The 22,147-nt window shown below is 45.5% G+C and overlaps 1 protein-coding gene across 6 annotated transcripts in view; it reads left to right on the top strand.

Moving 5' to 3' along the window:
- The window catches only part of WDR18 (WD repeat domain 18), a 73,971-nt gene that overhangs the window by 36,594 nt on the left and 15,230 nt on the right, over positions 1-22,147 (top strand). For all 6 annotated transcript variants that reach the window (XR_014024511.1, XR_014024512.1, XR_014024513.1 and 3 more), the window contains exons 6-7: positions 3,337-3,401; positions 5,215-5,339. Coding sequence is in view for 2 of the 6 variants with exons in the window: in XM_081312929.1 (XP_081169055.1) it covers positions 3,337-3,401; positions 5,215-5,339 (190 nt within the window). In the remaining 4 variants the exon portion in view is untranslated. The remainder of the gene's footprint in view (positions 1-3,336; positions 3,402-5,214; positions 5,340-22,147) is intronic.

Here is a 22,147-nt window from a genome sequence, read left to right as displayed (position 1 = left end):
CTTCTGGTAATCAGTCCAGGTGTCTTGGGCAGCGAAGTGGGTTGAAATCTCAGACGTAATAGGATCGTTATGTTCTATAGAACAGGGCTTTTCAACCACCTGTGCTACATTGGCACTTGGCAGGTGGTACGTGACCATCCTAGAAAAGTGGTAGTGGGGGAGGGGAATGAGCGAGAGACGGCTGGAGCTGCAGGGCTGTCAGGACTCAACGAAAGCGCCAGGATCAGCGCTTTTTCGGGGCTGTCAGTGGAAGCGCCAGGATCAGCACCAGGCTCCAGCTGGAGCTCAGCACTGATCCTGGTACTTCTGCTGAGCCCAGAAGAAGCGCCAATCAGCTGGAATGTTGCAGCATCTCCAGGGTCTTGTGATTTACATTCAGATGCTTGGCAACTGATTCATATTTATGATGGTCACAGTGTCCCAGGGTCATGTGAAGTGACCAAAACCTGCTGCAACCACCCAGCAGAGGCGAGGAATAAAAACCAAACACCCCCCCACCCCACCCCCACTGCCAATCCTCAACAGAAATGCTCACAACAATGAAAACCTCGGACAGGAGGAAGAGCGCCGCCAGGCGGGCAGGCAGGTGTCTTGCTCGGCTGTGGCTTGGGGGGGCACTTTTTTCAGTGCCATTGTAACTTCGAACAGTCACTAAGCAAACTGTTGTAAGTTGAGGACTGCCTGTACACTTTTTTCCTTTTTTTTGGTCAAGTTTTTGACACCTTGCTAGGCGACTGGTGGTGCTCGGATGTTGCCGTATGCTAAAAATGGTACAATGGGTGAAAAGGTTGAAAAGCCCTGCTATAGAAATCTTCTGCACTTTAGGACAGATATTGTATGGATGTAAAATTAAATTAACAAATGGCCAAGACTTCACAGGGTTACCAAACCCTGTGAGGGTTTTTTTCCCCTTCTTGCTTTAAATCTCACGATGCAGATATTCCTTGACTTGAGACAAATTTCTTAACCTTTCAAAGTTACAGTGGATCTCCCCAGAGCGATTTATGATCCATTCTTGGAATTATGATGGACGCACAAACACAGAACAGTCATATGATCGCATTTTGGGCGATTGGCAACCAGCTCATCTTTACAGCTGTTTGCAGCATCCTGCGGTCATGTGATTGCCATTTGCGACATTGGTGACATTTTTAGCTACTTTCCAGCATTTAGATTTCAGCAAAAGAAATGCACATTGGGGGAAACTAGATTTGCTGAACAACCATGGTGTTCACTAAATGACCATGAAAAAAAGGGTTATAACTCTGAATCCTATCACAGGATGCCTTGACCTATGATCATAATGACTTAGGACTGAAATTTCAGGCTCATTTATGATCATAAGTCAAGGTCTACTTGCACTTGAGGTGAGGAGTGCAATCTTGCATGATTTATACCAGGGGTCTTCAAACTTGGCCCTTTTACAACTTGGGGACTTCAACTCCCAGAATTCCTTAGCCAGGCACGCTGGCTGAGGAATTCTGGGAGTTGAAGTCCACAAGTCGTAAAAGGGCCAGGTTTGAAGACCCCTGATTTATACCTTTGCCAGGTTTTGAGCATTTAAAACAAATCTTTTAAAATATTAATGATTTCAAAGTTCCTGAGGCAACCTTACAGACATTCTCCTACATCTTGGTGCTCATGAATAAGCATATTGGTGGTTGCTGATTTACACAGCAGTCCAAAAAAGCTTTCCATGATAATATAAGCCGTGGTGACACAGTGGTCAGAATGCAGTATTTCAGGCTAACTGGCCAGGAGTTCAATCCTGACCAACTCAAGGTCGACTCAGCCTTCCATCCTTCCAAGGTCGATAAAATGACCCAGATTGTTTGGGGCAATATGCTAACTCTGTAAACCGCTTAGTGTGGGCTGTAAAGACCTATGAAGTGGTATATAAGTCTTAAGTGCTATTGCTAATGTAATAAAGGAAAGAGTTAGAAGGTCCTTCCTTACATTGTGAACAAATAATGCCACATTTTATAAGTCTGTTAAATCTGTTAAGTCAAGAATGGAAAGTCAGATCTGAATGGCCCATGCTTTCTTCCCATTAGTTTCTTATTAATATGGCCACCCAACTGAATCCATGGCGCTCTAAGTAGCGCAGAAAAGAAAAGGAGAAAGAAAACCATAATTAACTAATACAATATACCTCATTAAAATGTGACTGCAATGTAGCAGTGTTATCTTTTGGACTTTGTGTTCCTGCAGATAAGCTCAACAACACAAGTCACCCCAAATCCTGCTTTCTCCTTGTTGTTGTTAGTTGCGAAGTCGTGTCCGGCCCCTCGTGACCCCATGGACAACGTTCCTCCAGGCCTTCCTGTCCTCTACCATCTTCTGGAGTCCATTTAGGCTCACGCCTCCTGCTTCAGTGATTCCATCCAGCCACCTCGTTCTCGGTCATCCCCTTCTTCTCTTGCCCTCAACCTTTCCCAGCATTAGGCTCTTCTCCAGTGAGTCCTTCCTTCTCATTAGGTGGCCAAAGTATTGTGAGTTTCAGCTTCAGGATCTGGCCTTCTAGAGAGCAGTCAGGGTTGATCTCCTCTAGGACTGACCGGTTTGATTGCCTTGCAGTCCAAGGGACTCGCAGGAGTCTTCTCCAGCACCATAGTTCAAAGGCCTCAATTCTTTGGCGCTCAGCCTTTCTTATGGTCCAACTTTCACAGCCATACATTGCAACTGGGAAGACCATGACCTTGACTATACACACTTTTGTTGCAGGGTGATGTCTCTGCACCCCTTACAAAAGTTCAAAATAACAGCAACGAATTATGCATATACACTATAATTTTGAAAACCCAAGATTTTGCACACACACCCCGGAATATCGTCTCGCATCCCCGGTTGGGAACCCCTCTTCTAGAGCAACCATAGTCCAAATGGAAGATAAAGGAATGCCGAGTACCTCCAGTTTAAAAGTATGAGCAATAGCAATACCACTTAGACTTATATACCACTTCATAGTGCTTTACAGGCCTCTCTAAACAGTTTTACAGTCAGCGTGTTGCCCCCAACAATCTGGGTCCTCATTTTACCAACCTCGGAAGGATGGAAGGCTGAGTCAGCCTTGATCCGGTCAGGATCGAACTGCCAAACTGCTGGCAGCCAGGAGTCAGCAGAAGTAACCTGCATTCTAACCACTGTGCCACCAGGGCTCTTGCTGTTAGGCTAGAGATAACGGGAAGGTCTCTCTACCAAAGTACTGCTGCCTGAGCAAAATACAAAAAAATATAGTGGATTATTAACTTGGAAGGAGGCAGTTTCCTCCGTCTTTTATCCCTGTTTAACTATCCAGAATGGTGCTTTAAACTATAATTTTCCCCCTTCTCTCAGCCTGTGCAAAGAGAAAGAGGTTTTCAGTCTGAGCAGGAGAATGGAAAGCTCTTCAAAGGACATAGGTGAGAATTATCATTTTTCTGTTCCTTTCTTGAACTGGCAGGACTTGAATATTTAGCTTGAGCCAGCATGGCGTCCACTTATGGCTGCTGCAGAAATGAATGTCTGTCATAATCCCAAGATGACAAAACCCCAAATAAAAATCATATGGCTGACATTTTTCAAGACTTTAATCGCCTCAGATGGGTTCTTGAGATCAGCATGGCATAATCTCTCCTTGGGCCACGTGAAACCATTGGGTGAGACTGCACAGGGGGTACTGCCACCTGAAAAAATGGCAGTCCTTGGTTCAACCCCATTTTCGAAATCTCATCAGCATGGGCTGCTATTTCCTTCTACAGGTAGTCCTCGATTTACAGCCATTAATGACCATTCAGAGTTACTGAAGGGTCATTAAATGAATGGTTTCATTCAGGTGCTTAAAAAAAAGCGACATGACCATTTTTTCACACGATCAAAATTCAGGTACTTGGCAGCTGGCTCACATTTACGACGGTTGCAGTGTCCCAGGATCATGTGATCCCCTTTTGCAACCTTCTGACCAGCGAAGTCAGTGGGGAAGTCAGTTTCACTTAACAACCATTGTTAACTAACTTAACAGCTGCAGTGATTCACTTAAGAGCTGTGGCAAGAGAGATCATAAAATGGACCAAAACTCACTTAAACAATGGCCTTGCTTAGCGACAGAAATTTGGGGCTCATTTGTGGTTCGTAAGTTGAGGACTACCTATACCTTGATGAAGAATTAGAGCTGATCTCGGTTCCACCTTTGAGAAATAAGAGCAAGGAAAGATAAAACGTATCAGGATAGCAATGATCTTTTTGGATACTCAGATTTTATAAGTGAGGCCCTTCTCCATGGCAAGTACTATCCAAAGGGTTAAAAGGACTTTGGTGAGGAGGGCTGGAATGTGGGAGCAAAGACATTCCAAGTACCATTTCAACCACTTTCTTAATAAAAATATTACAGTAATGACATTGATAAATAAAATCGAAGTACCAAGGAGAATATTTGTAGCTTGGGACTGAAATGAGGGGTCTCTGGTGGTCAACTGAACGTGGTTGTTTCCTTGCATATGTTTCATTACTCAAACTAGGTAACCTCATTAGTGCTGATGATGTTCCCTAGTTTGGGTAATGAAACATCTGTAAGAAAACAACCAAGCTCAGAGATCACCAAGGATCCTTCAAAAATAGACCAGTAATTTTAGACTAGTTTCCTTATTTAATAAATCAGGACTGGCAAGCCACCCAGAGTTGCTTTAGATAGTGAGATGGGCAGCATATAAATGTAATAAACAAATAACTAAGGGAAACCACAACTGTGCTTAAAAACCTTGCTTCGGCTTTCTTTTGCTTTACAGCCCTGCAAAGGTCGTAAAGTTACTTTTTGCTCACTGTTGTAACTGCGCTGAATGAGGGAGTCTTTAAATGAGGACTACCTGCATGACCATACAGGAAAGGGGGGGCTCTTCAGAGTGTAATATGGCTTTTTTTCAACTTACCATAGATCAGGGGTAGGCAACCTTGGCTCTCTTATGACTCGTGGACTTCAGCTCCCAGAATTCCTGAGCCAGCATGGCTCAGCTTGGAAACCTCTCCCTTTTCCCTCAGCACAGCTGGCTCAGGAATTCTGGGAGTTGAAGTCCAGGAGTCATAAAAGAGCCAAGGTTGCCTACCCCTGCCATTGATGTTGAAGTAATAGGACTTTCCTCTTGTTCTGCTGAGGAAGAGCACAGACACCTGTACCCAAATCCCCTCTTGAGAAAACATTGAAGAACCTCAAGTAAAGCCTCTGACTTGTTCTTTCCATAGAAATCAGGTGACGTGTCTCTCCGTCTCCACTGACGGAAGCCTACTGCTCTCCGGCTCTCATGATGAAACAGTTCGGCTGTGGGACATCCAGAGCAAACAGTGTCTCCGCACCGTGAACTACAAAGGTCTGTGCATGTCTGTATGAATATTTAACTGACCTGGTGAGAGAAGGGAAACTGCCGGCTCTTGAGAATCCAGAAACGGACATGGTTGGAAAAAAGAAAGGGAAAAATGGGCTTCTGTGCTTTTAAACCTGGAAGTTCAAAACACAAAGGCTTTTTAGCTAAAACATCTCATGCTGTTATTGAGAGCTCAGGCAAACCTAATCTTGGAACTGAAGAATTTCTGGCAAATGGAGATGCTCTGTCCTAATGATTATAGAGAAAATATCTGGGGGGGGGGAAGTAGTAACCAAGAGTAAATTTTGATTTACCGGAAGACAAGGTTATGATGACATTAGTAACCAAAATATAGATAAACTTTGGTAATATACCAAAAAAATGATGGGTGAAATGAACTAAGGCTTAGAAAGAGTGATATAAAGATCCATAGAATATCAATACAGATCGCACTTAATTACAATTGAGCCCACAATTACAATCTTAAATTGTGATGGTCGTTAAGCAGGTCCTGACCTTCAGCGGATACCATGGTTGTTAAACAATCCCATTGTTTGCTATGGAGCGTTCTTTTTTTGCCCAAAACCCAGAAGTAAATGCCAGTTTCCGGCAAAAACATCATAAATCGCAGTCATGTGACCATGGGATGCTGCAGATGGTTGTAAATGTGGGTCGGTTGCTGAACTTCCAAAATGCAGTCATGTGACCATGGGCAGCTGTTGGAACTTTGAATACGTCATAAGTGCCTTTGTCATGGTCTGTCATACCTTTGAATGGTCCCTAAACAAGGTCAATCTATCTTTCTTTCTTTCTTTCTTTCTATCTTATCTATCTATATCTATATCTAGATATCTAGATATCTAGATATCTAGATATAGATATAGATATAGATATAGATATAGATCTATCTATCTATCTATCTATCTATCTATCTATCTATCTATCTATCTATCTATCTATAATTTATTGATTGCTCCTCTGACCACAAGCTAACTCTGGGCAGTTTACAATATCAAAAAGATAGAATATGACAAAATATTGTATAGCATTGATATAAAAGTAGCTTAATCTTTTAAGCTATTATTGAATCTGGATCATACAGAAACGTCGTTCTCCATCTTCAGAGTCTTCCTTTGAATCATAAACCAATTATAGGAATACGGTTGCATGTTTCATAATTAGCTGAAAGGATTGCTTACCAGAGAATTCGTATTCCTGAAATATTATCAAGTTTTTAGTCATCAGGTTGCAAGTCATTTTTTTTATAAACAAACAAGAAATTCAGTTTCATTTTTTCCTAAGTCGCTTTAAGAAGTAAATTTAGTCTCTGAACGCATTCAGTGCTCGAAAAGATGTAAGCACAGTCTGATTAAATCTCCCAAGGGGGTGAATTTATTTGGGTCATCAATAAAAGCTGCAGAGTCTAAATGCAGGTAGTCCTCAACTTACAACCACAATTGAGCCCAAAATTTCTATTGCTAAGTGAAACATTGTTAAGTGAGTTTTGCCCCATTCTACGACCTTTCTTGCCGCAGTTCTTCAGTGAATCACTGCACTTGTTAAATTAGTAACACGGTTGTCAAGTGAATCTGGCTCTCCCATTGACTTGGCTCGTCAAAAGGTTGCAAAAGGTGACACTGCCACCATCATAAATATAAGCCTGCTGCCAAGCACCTGAATTTTGATCATCCCCATGATCACGGGGATGCTGCAATGGTTGTGAGAAAAACCGGTCATGTCATTTTTTTCCAGTGATGGTGTAACTTCAGACAGTCACTAAATGAACTGTTGTAAGTCGAGGATGATCTGTAATCAGGGGTTTGAAGTTTTTATTGATTTCAACCCAACATACTTGTAATCTTGCCCTGCAACTCTGGCTCATTTGTCTCTGCTACCCTATCAGCTTCAAAAGCATTTGTACCAGTTGTAAGGCTTTCAAAAAGGAAAGCTTTTGTGTACACCTAGATAACTACCAGTAACTTTGATGGTTCTCCTGAAGATAGGTTTGAGAAATTTGGGTCGAATGTGATTGAAACATTTCTGTGGGGAATTTTCTCCACTTTGAGCTGGGTGGGGCTGGACAGGCACCCCAAGTCTCTGTTTTACTTTGCATCAGAGCTCTATTGTTGCATTAAACCAGGGGTCGGCAACCTCGGCTCCTTTATGACTTGTGGACTTCAACTCCCAGAATTCCCACGAGTCATAAAAGAGCCGAGGTTGCCGACCCCTGCATTAAACCTTCATCTCAGTGAACTTCCCCATGAAAGCAGACTGGTTTTTCTTCAGTTCATTACCATCGCAATATGATTTACTACTCCTCTTTATTTTGGATGTTCAGAACGATCTAAGCAATGCTTAAAACATTACGTTATCAAAAGGGATATAAAATTTGCATGGCTGAATCTTAAATATCATAATGAGGCTTGATACCATAAATCCTTCATCGTGCTGAATGACTCGGTAGTTAGCTAGACACACAACCTAAGCTGCTTGTAGAAGTTCTGTTTGTATAAACGGGCTGCCCACTTAACGTTTATTTCCAGGCCGTGCTCTCAATCTTGGCAACTTTAAGAAGGGCAGGCCATAATTGCAGGTAGTCCTCGACTTGCAACCATTCATTTAGCGACTGGTTCAGAGTTACAACAGCACTGAAAAAAAGTGACTCACGGCTGTTTTTACACTTAGAACTGTTGCAGCATCCCCCGTGGTCACGTGATCAAAATTCGGACACTTGGCAACTCACCATATTTACAATAGTTGTAGTCTCCCAGTGTCACGTGATTCCCCCTTTGCGACCTTCTAATAAGCAAAGTCAATAGAGAAGCCAAATTCACTTAACAGCCTGGTTACTAACTGATTCACATAACAACTGCGACAAGAAAGTTCATAAAAGGTGGCAAAACTCACTTAACGATTGTCTCGCTTACCAACGGAAATTTTTGGCTCAATTGAAGTACGTTGAGAACTACCTGGACTTGAGAAACACTGTTCTAGGGCAGGGATAGGCAACCTTGGCTCTTTTATGACTCGTGGACTTCAACTCCCAGAATTCCTGAGCCAGCCATGCTGAGGAGAAATGGAGAGGTTTCCAAGCTGAGCCATGCTGGCTCAGGAATTCTGGGAGTTGAAGTCCACGAGTCATAAAAGAGCCAAGGTTGCCTACCCCTGTTCTAGGGTGTAGTTGTGGAATAATTCTGGGTGTGATGTGGGCTAACAAGCCGGGGGACCACTGTACAGGCGGTCCTGGGTATATAGCCACGGTTGGGATCAGAATTTCCATTGCTAAGCAAGGTGGTTGTTAAGTGAGTTGCATCCGATTTAGGACCTTTTGTGACACGGTTGTTAAACAGATCACAGCAGTTAAGTGAATCTTGCATGGGTTTTTTTTAAGAGAATCTGGCTTCCTCAATTGACTTTGCTTGTCAGAAGCCGGCAGGCAAGAGAGAGGTAGTAGAGATGGGGAGGGGAGGGGGGGGAACCAAAATGATCTACAACCAATAATACTGCCTGTGCAAATTGAGCATTTGAGGCTTTTTTTCCCTCCATGTAAACAATAAGAAAATTCAGTAAACGCGATAAAGCTTTTTATCTATCTGCCATGGAGAACATTTTTCTGATGTGCTGTACTAAATTTATGTTCGCTATTCTTGGATTCAGATGCCTCTAAGGTGGGTTACAAATGAGGGAAGAGGAAGTACATTTATAAAATCACCACAAAAGAACTGAAACCAGGGTACAGAACAAATACTGACTTCAAGTCAACTGCCTAGAGCAGGGGTAGGCAACCTTGGCTCTTTTTATGACTCATGGACTTCAACTCCCAGAATTCCTGAGCCAGCCATGCTGAGGAGAAATGGAGAGGTTTCCAAGCTGAGCCATGCTGGCTCAGGAATTCTGGGAGTTGAAGTCCATGAGTCATAAAAGAGCCAAGGTTGCCTACCCCTGGCCTAGAGGGTACGGGTAGTCCCCAAAATTGACCCCAAAATTTCTGTTGCTAAGTGAGACACTTGTTAACTGAATTTTGCCCCATTTTACGACCATTCTTGCCATGGTTGATAATTGAATCGCTGCAGTTGTTAAGTTAGTAACACGGTTGGTTGTTAAGTGAATCAGGCTTCCCCATTGACTTTGCTTGTCAGAAGGTCACAAAAGGTGATCGGATGACCCTGAGACACTGCAACCATCATAAATATGAACCAGTTGCCAAGAGTCTGAATCTTGATCACATGACCATCAGGATGCTGCAATGGTTGTAAGTGTGAAAAACGGCCATAAGTCACTTTTTCCAGTGCCATTGTAACTTCGAACGGTCGCTAAATGAACTGCTGTAAGTCAAAGAGTACCTGCGTTTAGTAAAGTTTTTATTTTGATTGGCAAACTGCTTCAGTATCAGTGAAAAAAGAAGCCTCTAAACAACTCAGTGTTAATATTATTGTAAAAGGTAAAGGTAAAGGTTCCCCCGCACATGCATGCTAGTCGTTTCCAACTCTAGGGGCCGGTGCTCATCTCCGTTTCAAAGCCGTAGAGCCAGCGCTTGTCCGAGGACGTCTCCGTGGTCATGTGGCCGGCATGACTGGACGCCAAAGGCGCACGGAACGCTGTTACCTTCCCACCGTAGTGGTCCCTATTTTTCTACTTGCATTTTTACGTGCTTTCGAACTGCTAGGTTGGCAGAAGCTGGGATGAGTAACAGGCGCTCACTCTGTTACACGGCTAAAAGGGTTGTAAATTAGAGGTTAGATGGAATCCGTAGGGGAGACAGAATTTGTGATAATCATCTGTAATAATTACCATTCAGAGGGAGGATCTGGTGCTTTATTGCAGAGGTCTCCTACCCTTCTGGGCTATTGGACCAGAGGGAAGGAGAGCAGCTTCAAAATCAATGTGCGAGTGCATGGGGCCATGCACACTGGCACAGCACTAGTAGCCCCATTTGCGCATTCAGCATGTGCTGGCACAGTGTGCATGTGCAAACAACCACACAACCCCCCCCAGGTGGCTAGCAGCCCCATTCGTGCATGTGTAAATAGGCTGCACTACCCACCCAGGCTAGCGTCCCCGTTCGTGCATGTGCAAACGGGCCATGGGCACCCAATCCACGCTAGTGTCCCCATTTGTGCCCACGCGCATGCACAAATGGGGCTGCGGGCGCTAGCGTGAGTGGGGGGGAATGCACGCCTGCGCATGCACGCACCGCCAGCCATTTCCACGGCCCACTGGCCAAGAGCCCACGGCCCATAGGTTGGGGACCCCTGCTTGATAAGATTCCTGGAGGCATTTAGCTGGTCACTTTAGGAAACAGATCAAAAGGACTCTGGCAGCAGTTCACGAATGCTTATGCTTTTTTAATAAAAGGTGTTAGTCAGAAAAAAAACTCTTCTAGACCTTTCCTGATTTTTTACCCCCATAGGCTAACACAGCTCTACTCCTACATGGTTTTAAGAAATTGGAAGCTCTGCCTTTGGTTATTGTTATACTTTTTTGTGTGTGATCAGTGGTGGGATTCAGATACGTGAACAACCGGTTCTCTGTGTGGATTTCGCTTCCAGAAGTCCATTCTGGGCCTGGGCAACAAAAAATTAGCTCCTGGTTCTGCCAAAGTGGTGTGAACTGGCTGAATCCCACCACTCTGCATGATGCATTACAGGTAGTCCTCAAGTTACGACCATAAGGGAGCCTGCCCATCACGGTCCTAATTTGTGACAGTCATAAAAATACAACTTTTTTGTGGTGGTTGTTAAGTAAATCAACATGGTCGTTAAGCAAATCTGCAGTTGTTAAGCGAGCCAATGGTTCACCAAAACCCAGTTTTCAGCAAAAGGTTATAAAAAATGTGGTCCTGTGACCACAGGATGCTGCAAATGGGCATAATTTGGTCCAATTGCTGAGTGCACAGTGTGTGGACACATGATGGGGTGTGTGACTTTCCATCCAAATCATAACTGTCCCCTCAGGTAGGTCTGTCAGAACTTTGAATGGTTGCTAAGCAACCAGTTGTTTGTAAATCAAGGACTACCGGTGTGGTGTACTAGAGGTTATGGGTCCTTTCAAAGTATTTGTTTTTATTTATTTAAATTGATTACATAAATTATTAGCCACTGGGCTCCAATGGACTCAAAAGAGTCCAAAAATAGAGGAAGGTTTCATAGTTTTGTTTTGTTTTGTTTTTTAGAGCTGCTTTTATGCTGAAGGGACGTCCTTCAGAGACAGAAAACAAACTTGGTGCATAATGGAACTTTAGTTCAATTTTCCGATTCAAAAAAAATGAGAAGATACTTTGGATAGCTGCTGCGGCGATATAAATTGAATTTGTGCTGGTGTCCTAGCTTGTCCCATTCCATCCCTGCTTGTTCTCTCCCGTGAATTAAATTTCCTGCCCCTTCCATTTATTTATTATCTTTAATTTGGCTGGGCCCGGTCTCCTAACAGCTGGCGCGGGTCATTCCCTCACTGACCTTTCATCCGAGTGGGAATCTACAAACTTGCTGTGAGGTTTCGCTCAAGTGCGAAGCAGGTCCTGCTGTTCTGAACCAAGCTAGTTAACTGCCTCTCAGGGATTTATTTATATTTATTTTTTAAAAATTTAGTGGGGTCAAGGAAGCTTTGCTTTCCTTGGTTCATAACAAAACTCTCTCCCTGTTGCAGTGTCTAATTACTTTTTCCCTCTTCTCTGTTTGCTGCAGAAGACTCTTCCACCAAAGGCTGGCAATTGCCTGCCATTGTCACTCCCCTTGGGAAGTAGGCTATTAACATTCTTTATCTCAACCTAGCAGAACATGAGATAAGAAGCTGTGACAGCTGAGGCAATGATATCTCTTTCCTTGGAGATCTGCCTGCCTTCTTGGAAATCCCTCCCACCCACCCCCGTCCCTCAAAGAACCACTTGGCTGCTTCTCTTTTACATTCCTGAATGCCTCCCAGCCTTCTACAGCATCAGCTTTGGGTCTTAGAGGCTGTTCTTGCAGGACGGGAGTAAAAAAAAAAAAGAAAGAAAGAAAATCCTCTTAAACAAGGGGGGAGAGAGAAAAAAAGAACAATCCAGACAGTGCTAATAAGGTGCCTAGAAGCTTAGCTGCAAGGCTTGACATTTTAATACACTGCCGAGTCTGATAGTGTTTTCTTTCACCAGGCTCCTAACAGATTTATCGTAAGGTTTATTTAATAAGCACAAGGCTGGGTTTGGGGGGGGAAAATACTTTTAAATTCATATCAAATCAATTTCTTAATTTGTGATCCCAGATCGGCAGTAGAAACAGCCAAATGAAATCAGACGAAAGGAAAGGAAAATGTCAGATGAGATTTGATGTTAACTGTTGCCTCGTTTTAACTGCTGCGACAACAGCAAAAAAAAAAAATTGGCTGCCGCGTAAGTGATTTCTCTGTTTTGAGTCTGAAGGTAAAATGTGGGCACTTAGTAAAAGAGGAGTTACGATGTCCTTTTGAAGATCCTTAACAAAAGTTATCGTAAAATAAGACGTGTTGAATTGATTTGATTTCCCCAGAATCACATGGGCAAATGAGCTGAGGTTGGGAAAATTTGCCAAATAGCACACAGGTGGAAGAATCGTCTGTCTGGCGCTGATAAATCCTTTCCTAAAGCCAGAGGAAATAAGGATGTACAAACACGAGGCAAGTTCTCAGGAGCCTGTGTCTTGCATACATCAGGAATGTAGAAAGAATGAATGAGTTGACTTCCGATGGGCAATTCAGTTATCCAATCTTTGTAACACTAACTTTTTGGCCTGAACATAATGTGAATAAAGAATCTACAATAGGAGTGGGCAATTAATGTTCCCAAGGGGTCACATAAGAAAATGGGGCTTTCGTGGAGGGCTCTGCCGCTGCTTCCCTCCCCATGCACCACTGCCCCCTCCCTACCAACCACTAGCCAGACAGAAAAAGGACTAGATGTGACCTGCGGACTGTAAAATGCCTGTGGTTTTAATTTTTGCTCCATAACCATCTTTGTCTGTAATGAAAGATAATTGTCAGCTAAAACTAGCAGTAGCAAAAGTATAGGATTTCTAATCAGTTGCTATCAATGTCACCATGCTCTGTGTTCAATTTTGGGCAAACATAGTAATACAGACAGATCGCCATTTGGAACACAACACACCAGATATCACAGTCGTAGAGAACCGAAGCGTACAGCTGATTGATATCACTGTACCAGGAGATGCCAGAGTTGAAGAAAAAACTGGAAAAAATGACAAAATACCGCAACCTGGCCATCGAAACTGCGCGATTATGGATGAAACATATAACAGTGATACCCATTGTCATCGGTGCATTGGGAACTATGTCCAAAAACATAATAATAATAATAATAATAATAATAATAATAATAATAATAATAATAATAATAATAATAATAATAATAATAATAATAATAATATAAGTTGGAAGGGACCTTGGAGGTCATCTAGTCCAACCCCCTGCTCAGGCAGGAAACCCTATACCATTTCAGACAAGTGGCTGGCCAGTCTCTTAAAAACTTCCAGTGTTGGAGCATTCACCACTTCTGGAGGCAGGTTGTTCCACTGGTTAATTGTTCTAACTGTCAGGAAGTTTCTCCTTAGTTCTAGGTTGCTTCTCTCCTTGACTAGTTTCCATCCGTTGCTTCTTGTCCTGCCTTCAGGTGCTTTAGATTCATTTTCCTACACTTAAACTAAGGCCATGAGAAGTTACTGAATTAAAGAGGTCCAAAGTTCTGTAAGTTTGAAATGCTCACCACGTGGGATACCTGTTCGCTGATTTTTCTGGAAGGGAATTTGCTCCGCTCTTATCTAGGGACAGTTTGGTATAGGGTTTCAGGTGCTGACCAGGAAACCAGGAGACAGTGAGTTCTAGTCTTGCCTTAGATATGAAAGCTGGCTGGTTGACTTTGCAACGGTTACTGTCTTTCAGACCTACCTACCTTGTAGGGTTGTTATTGTGTGGAAAATAGGAAGGAGTATTATGTAGGTTTACTGCCTTGAATTACTTGTCAAGTAATAAGTCAGGATAAAAATCAAATAGAGGCCTGATGGTGCAGTGTTTGTAAGTGCAGTATTGCAGGTTAACTCTTCCCATAGCCTGAAGTTCGCTCCTGACAGGGCTCGATTCAGCCGTCCATCCTTTTAGAGATCGTGGGCGCTCCCATCACTGGAGATTTTCAAGAGGAGACTAAACATTCACCTGTCTGAGATGGTATACTATAGGTTCTCCTACTTAAGCAGGGGGCTAGACTAGAAGACCTCCAAGGTCCCTTCTATTTCTATTCTATTCCATTCCTTTCCATTCCATTCCATTCTGGTAAAATGAGGACCCAGATTGTTGGGGGCAATATACAAATACTGCTGACATTGTAAACTGCCCAGAGAATGATGTAAAGTACTATGGTGTGATATATACCGTAGATACTTGAGTATAAGCCGACTCGAGTATAAGCCGAGACCCCCAATTTCACCCCCAAAAACTGGGAAAAGTTGTTGACTCGAGTATAAGCCGATCCGCCGTTCTGCAAGCCTCCGCCGCCGGCGGAGGCTGGATCCGCGCTCTGCAAGCCTCCGCCGCCGGCCGAGGCTGGATCCGCGCTCTGCAAGCCTCTGCCGCCAGCAGAGGCTCGATCCGCCATTTTGCAAGCCTGAATACACAGGAATACCCTGTGTGGCCGCGGCTCTCGGGGAAGCCCTGGCTGTCCACTTCCTCGCTCCACGCTGCCATTCGGGGCCCGCACGTTCCCCGGGCAAATCGCGGCGCCCAGCAGGCAAGGAAACACGCCCGCTCCAGTCGCCCCCCTTCCCTCAGGAGACGCGAAGCAAGTGACCGCCCGGAGCTTACCGAGGACTTGCGCGCGGCCGAGGCTTCGGTGCTTCCAGGATCGCGCGCACCTCTCCCAAGCCGCCGCCGTCCGGAGACCTGCCGAAGTTTGGGGAGGTTTGGGGAGGTGCGCGCGCACCTCCCCAAACGTCGGCAGGTCTCCGTTCCTCCGCGCAGACCTGCCGACGTTTGGGGAGGTTTGGGCGCCTCCCCAAACCTCCCCAAACGTCGGCAGGTCTCCGTTCCTCCTGCCGACGTTTGGGGAGGTTTGGGCACCTCCCCAAACCTCCCCAGGTCTCCGTTCCTCCACGCAGACCTGCCGACGTTTGGGGAGGTTTGGGCGCCTCCCCAAACCTCCCCAGGTCTCCGTTCCTCCTGCCGACGTTTGGGGAGGTTTGAGCGCCTCCCCAAACCTCCCCAGGTCTCCGTTCCTCCGCGCAGACCTGCCGACGTTTGGGGAGGTTTGGGCGCCTCCCCAAACCTCCCCAAACGTCGGCAGGTCTCCGTTCCTCCTGCCGACGTTTGGGGAGGTTTGGGCACCTCCCCAAACCTCCCCAGGTCTCCGTTCCTCCGCGCAGACCTGCCGACGTTTGGGGAGGTTTGGGCGCCTCCCCAAACCTCCCCAGGTCTCCGTTCCTCCTGCCGACGTTTGGGGAGGTTTGGGCGCCTCCCCAAACCTCCCCAGGTCTCCGTTCCTCCGCGCAGACCTGCCGACGTTTGGGGAGGTTTGGGCGCCTCCCCAAACCTCCCCAGGTCTCCGTTCCTCCTGCCGACGTTTGGGGAGGTTTGGGCGCCTCCCCAAACCTCCCCAGGTCTCCGTTCCTCCGCGCAGACCTGCCGACGTTTGGGGAGGTTTGGGCGCCTCCCCAAACCTCCCCAGGTCTCCGTTCCTCCGCGCAGACCTGCCGACGTTTGGGGAGGTTTGGGCGCCTCCCCAAACGTCGGCAGGTCTGCGCGACGTTTGGGGAGGTTTGGGGAGGCGCCCAAACCTCCCCAAACGTCGGCAGGTCTGCGCGGAGGAACGGAGACCTGGGGAGGTTTGGGGAGGCGCCCAAACCTCCCCAAACGTCGGCAGGAGGAACGGAGACCTGCCGACGTTTGGGGAGGTTTGGGGAGGCGCCCAAACCTCCCCAAACGTCGGCAGGTCTGTGCGGAGGAACGGAGACCTGGGGAGGTTTGGGGAGGCGCCCAAACCTCCCCAAACGTCGGCAGGAGGAACGGAGACCTGCCGATGTTTGGGGAGGTTTGGGGAGGCGCCCAAACCTCCCCAAACGTCGGCAGGTCTGCGCGGAGGAACGGAGACCTGGGGAGGTTTGGGGAGGCGCCCAAACCTCCCCAAACGTCAGCAGGAGGAACGGAGACCTGCCGAGGTTTGGGGAGGTGCCCAAACCTCCCCAAACGTCGGCAGGTCTGCGCGGAGGAACGGAGACCTGGGGAGGTTTGGGGAGGTGCCCAAACCTCCCCAAACGTCGGCAGGAGGAACGGAGACCTGCCGAGGTTTGGGGAGGCGCCCAAACCTTCCCAAACGTCGGCAGGAGGAACGGAGACCTGCCGACGTTTGGGGAGGTTTGGGGAGGCGCCCAAACCTCCCCAAACGTCGGCAGGAGGAACGGAGACCTGCCGACGTTTGGGGAGGTTTGGGGAGGCGCCCAAACCTCCCCAAACGTCGGCAGGTCTCCGTTCCTCCGCGCCCTGCCTGCCTGCTTCTTTCCGCTGCGGAAAGAAACAGGCCGGCAGGTGCGCGCGCACCTCCCCAAACCTCCCCAAACTTCAGCAGGTCTCAGACGGCGGTGGCTTGGGAGAGGTGCGCGCGATCCCGGAAGCACCAAAGCCTCGGCCGCGCACAAGTCCTCGGTAAGTTTTTTTGTTGACTGGAGTATAAGCCGAAGTGGAATTTTTCAGCCCAAAAAGTGGGCTGAAAAATTCGGCTTATACTCAAGTATATACGGTAAGCCTAAACACTATTGCTATTGCTGCAAAAGTCAAATTATTCTCCTACTTCTCTGTATACTTCAGTCACTTCCAAGTTATTGGTGCTGTATACTAGAATGCAGAACAATAGGATGGATGGATAGATAACCTTTATTGTCATTTTTACTGTGGGCACAATGGCAGGCATTAAAAATGAAATTTAGTTGCTTGCTCTCAATAGTCCCCTTACTTGAGTCAATGCTCTGCATTATTGTCTTTCCAAACCGGCAGTTTACTTAAAAATCAGGAGGGGTCCGCAGCATTGCATTTTTTCAGTTTCTGAAGGTTGCTTGGGCTCCTGCTGGTTTATTCATTTTTTTTATTATTATTTATTACACTTAGAAGGCCGCCTAACTCCATAGAGGCATACAACATTAAAGCTAGTAAGAATAGGAAAAGAATAATATGTGTCCAGAAAAAGTCGGTCAGTGCTACTACAGGTAAAATCCTATAAAGCAGGGGTCCCCAACCCTCAGTCTGCAGCCCAGTCCCAGTCCGTGTCCCGTTGGCAGGCGAGCGCTCAAAGCTCCACTTGTGTAAGCGGCAGGCACACACAAAACCATCCCCTCTCCCCCACCACCGTCGCTGCCTGTCTGTGGAGATGGAAAGGTTAGGGACCGCCACTATAAAGGGATCATGTCTCAGCCTAATATGATGAGAGCCATATTGGAGCTTGGCAAGGTTCCCATGATCCTCAGCTTTGGGGACTACATTTGCTATCTTCCTCAGGCACTGTGCTCAAGATTGATGAGAATTATAGTTTGTGGGTACAAGGCTGGAATGGAGTGAAATAGAGCCTTGATGAATCGGGTGTAGAAAACTTCCAAGAAAAAAGCATTTGTTCCCAGACTAAAGGAAAAGATAAAGATTTGGGGAAGAAAAGAGCCTTAGAGCCAAATTAAATATCCTTACGCTAAACCTAGTCGGGTATCTAATGTCACCTTATCAATAGAACTCAGAGCCAGGAAGAGCTATAAGTAGGTGCATTATAGTCGTAGGTTATTGCTGATTCTTAAAGTCATAGAATCAGACTTGGACTGACCATAGAGGTGATCTTGACCTGCATTTCTCAACTTCAACAACTTTAAAATGCATGGACTTGCAACTTCCAAAACTCACTAGTCAGTCCACCCAAGTTGCTGAGGTTGAGAAATGCTGATCAAGTTCACCTTCCTGCTCGGTACGAAGTCCAACACAGCATCTCTGATGGACAACCAGCTTCTGTTTGAAGACCTCTAGTTGTCAATGCTGCAAACATTGACATGTTTTTGGACTGACAATATAAGAGACAGCCTGTTACTTTAACTGCTTCATTGGGGGGGGGGGGAAATCTACCCGGATGTTGTGAGAAGATGAGAAAAGCCCGCGTACAGAATGGGAAGTGAAACCTCATATGTAAAACTAATTGGATAATGTGATTTATGACGTGTAGATAAGGGTAGAGGACAGGAAGGCCTGGAGGAATGTGGGTCCCGATGGGTCGGACACGACTTTGTAGCTAACAACAACAACAGAAGGGCAGGGCTTGTGTGTGTGTGTGTGTTATGATCGGTTTGGGGGGAGGAGATTTCAGCTTCTGGCATCCCTCCATGAGTGCCGATGTTTCGTTTCATTATTAAGACTTTTTAGATAAACAGTGTTTGCATTTTGTTTGAACTGTCTCATTTATCGGAACCGTGACACTAGTGAAGAAAAAATTGCCACGGCACGTGGCAGCACGTTTCACTGGCTGACAACTCCGCGCCAGGAGGCTGGTGCTGATGTCCAGCTTGAATTCTCTTCCTTGTGGTTATAATCTATTAGTTCTGATCCTGCCTGCTGGGGCAATAAGGAATAGATCCACTCTTCCTTCAGTGTGACAGCCCTTCAGATATATGAAGACTGCTATCATATCTCCTCTTAGTCATCTTTTCTGTAGGCTAAACCTTCCCGGTTCCTTTAATTGTTCCTCAAAGCGCTTGGTTTCCAGATCCTTCTCCATCTGGGTAGCCCTCATAAGCATTGATAAGAAGCAATATTTTAGGATTTGGAAGAGAAGGTGGCTTTGTCTGAGATTATCAGCTCATAAATATCAGCGCAATAGATGTACTTAAGGATACAATAAGAACGTCAAGAAGTTAAAATGTAATTTTAGGATGCATCAGCAAAAGGTTAATCCCCAAATCAGGAGAAATCTTCCTTCCATTTTCTTTGGACTTGGCCAGACCCCACTTTGACTACACAGACCTCCCGGCTCCACATTTTATGCTAGATTCAAGAAACTGGAATAGGTTCAGAGAAGGAAAATTAAATCCTATGCGGAATGATTAAAAGAGCAGAGCCAGTTTGGTCTTGAGAAAAAGTCAACTGAGATGAGAGACGAGAGGTTGGCAGTTTTCAGCCACAATGAATAAGCACTTGAACTGGCAATTCTCAGACATTTTCCTTGGAAATGGGGATCGTCCAGGTGTTTGTTCCAGTTGCTGGCTGGGAGGGAAGAGGGACAGGCAGAAGCGAAGAAACTGTTTACTTAATGACTGGGATCTTCTCAGTGCTAAATCCCTCCACTACTCACCCCATTCTGCTTGTGCACCAGGCCATTCCTGGATTTTCCTTATCACTGGTTTGCCTTGAGTGTATTTGTATGTGAGAGTGAGTGTGAATTAAGGCTAAGGGAAAAGCTAACAGCAGCCAACAGCTGTGTGGGTAAATGCTGTAATTAAAGTATTCATTAACTGGTGAAAGGGGGAGATGCATCATTACTGTGGGCAGCTACAAAAGTCAGATTGATGGATGTCTTGCTCAGGGGACAGTAGCAAAGCCATAATTCAGTATTACATCCAGGTGCTCCAGGGAAATGTAGAGGATCTTTCCTCTTGGTTAGCTTTGGACACTTAACTTAAGAGTAAATTGGGAAGAAAATAATATTCGTACAGGCAGGAGGGAGCCCTGGCTTTGGACCGCTCAACCAGTGCAATTTGGGACATCAATCTGGGCAGAGCTTGTAGAGTCCATTACTTCTTATATAATTGGCTATTCTGCTTTGTCAGCGGGTGCTCCGTCCTCAAAATTCAATCGCAGAATTGAGCAGGCGCAATTTGTGGTCCGGATAAGTGTACCACCTAGTCATCTTGTTAGCAGCAGGATTGTCTTTTAATCTTGCTCTTCCTCTGTAAAGGGAAAAATTGCATTCAATTTGCAACAGTTTTGAAAGCGTGCCACTTCCTGAGAGCTCAGTCTGAACTGAGCAATTGTTCCAACACCCGATTAAAAGGAGAGGCAGGCTGACAGATGAAAAACTTGACATAGAACTATTTTTGGCTCCCATATTAAAAGGGAAGGAGCGTGACTTGAACAGGAGAGAGAGCTAGATTCTAGTCCTTATATATATACACCAAGAAGAGAATATTTGTAGCTCGGAGTTCAGCTGTGGAGGGCTTGGTGCTCTCTGAGCTTGGTTGTTTTCTTGCAGATGTTTCACCACCCAACTAGAGAACATCATCAGTGCTAGAAAGGAGTGGGATTTGTTCTCTGTTTATTAAAGTGGATTGCCCACTGTCGGTGTTGGCCGGAGTGTTGTTTTCTTGGAAGTTCCTTGATTGACTATTGTTTACTGTTTGATTGTTGGTCTGGTATTAATCGTGGTGTTAATCCCTGCATATCTGTGTGTTGATTGCTGGCTGGGAGGTGTTTAGGTCTTTTGGTTTCCTTTTTAGCTTTTTGATTTCTCAACTGAATGGCATGTAAATGTTGTTTATCTCTATGTGCCTACTCTAGCGTTTTTCGACTTAGCTTGGTCTAGGTCTGACAGGGCAAGCCATTGTATATAAACAGATTAAACTCCACTCTTTTCTAGCACAAGAAGACAAAACCAAGTTGGGTAATGAAACGTCTGCAAGAAAACAACCAAACTCAGAGAGCGTTAAGGACTCCACAGATCCTTATATTTGACCATGGAGCTCTCTTCGATCTCTTGCAAGGCTGCTATGGAAATAAAAATAGGGAAGATTTCTTTTGGTCTGTTAGAGAAGGACTTGCCAACCTTGGGGAATTTTAGATGTGTGGACTTCACATGGCTGGCTAGGGAATTCTGGGAGCTGAAGTCCACACATCTTAAGGTTGCCAAGGTTGGAGAACTCTGTCTTAGAGAGAAGGTAGATTATTGCAGTAAATAGAGAAATAAATTATTTGTCAAGGTTCTGATAGACCAGACCAAACAAATCAGAACTCCGAGGCTAGAGATTTCCTCAAAGAACATGTTTATTACTTACATAGTATTGGTATGGTCAAAAGTGAAACCAAGTCTGAAATTCCCTCCAAAGAGTCACACTAGTACAAAGTTAAAACTTCCCACCCCAGTGCTGGGCAAATCAGCTACGTTTCCCGATAGAATAGTTTGGTGGGCTTTCTACCCAACTGCTCCCCCTACCAATCCAACTGGCAGAAATGACCTTGGTTCCCACGGGACATTGAATGATTTAGACCAGCTAGCAGAATTCCTCCGGACCCACTCCCATCTTTGTGGAAACCTAGAACAAGCAAGATGGCAGCAGCCAGGCTTGTTGTAGAGTTGACATTGTTCCAGTATATTGAGAGGGGTGGCCCTTTGATGACTCTACCCCCTACAAGATGATAGTCAACTCCTCAGTTGCGTAGCCTGCAGTTGTAACACAGAGGGCACTCACACTGGAAACAGCCAACCTCGGTTTGGACTCTTCCCAGGTATGCTGGACTACAGCTCCCATCCTCCTCAAATCAATATGGGGAAGAGCGAGAGCTTTAGTCCACAGTACCTACTTGGGTAAGTTCCCTTGGCCTGTGTGTAAATGTCCCCTAAACGTGGGTTAATCAGCCCTCTTCCTCTTTCTTCCTTCAATCCCTCATGCAGCCTTAAAAAATGAAAGCTTGGTAAAGGTAAAGGTAAAGGTAAAGGTTCCCCCGCACATGCATGCTAGTCGTTTCCGACTCTAGGGGCCGGTGCTCATCTCCATTTCAAAGCCGAAGAGCCAGCACTTGTCCAAGGACGTCTCTGTGGTCATGTGGCCGGCATGACTAGACGCCAA

This window comes from Vipera berus (genome assembly GCF_964194415.1).
Source record: "Vipera berus genome assembly, chromosome: 1".
In the NCBI taxonomy this organism is placed as follows: Eukaryota; Metazoa; Chordata; class Lepidosauria; order Squamata; family Viperidae; genus Vipera; species Vipera berus.
This window is presented reverse-complemented; position numbering and strand designations above follow the sequence as displayed.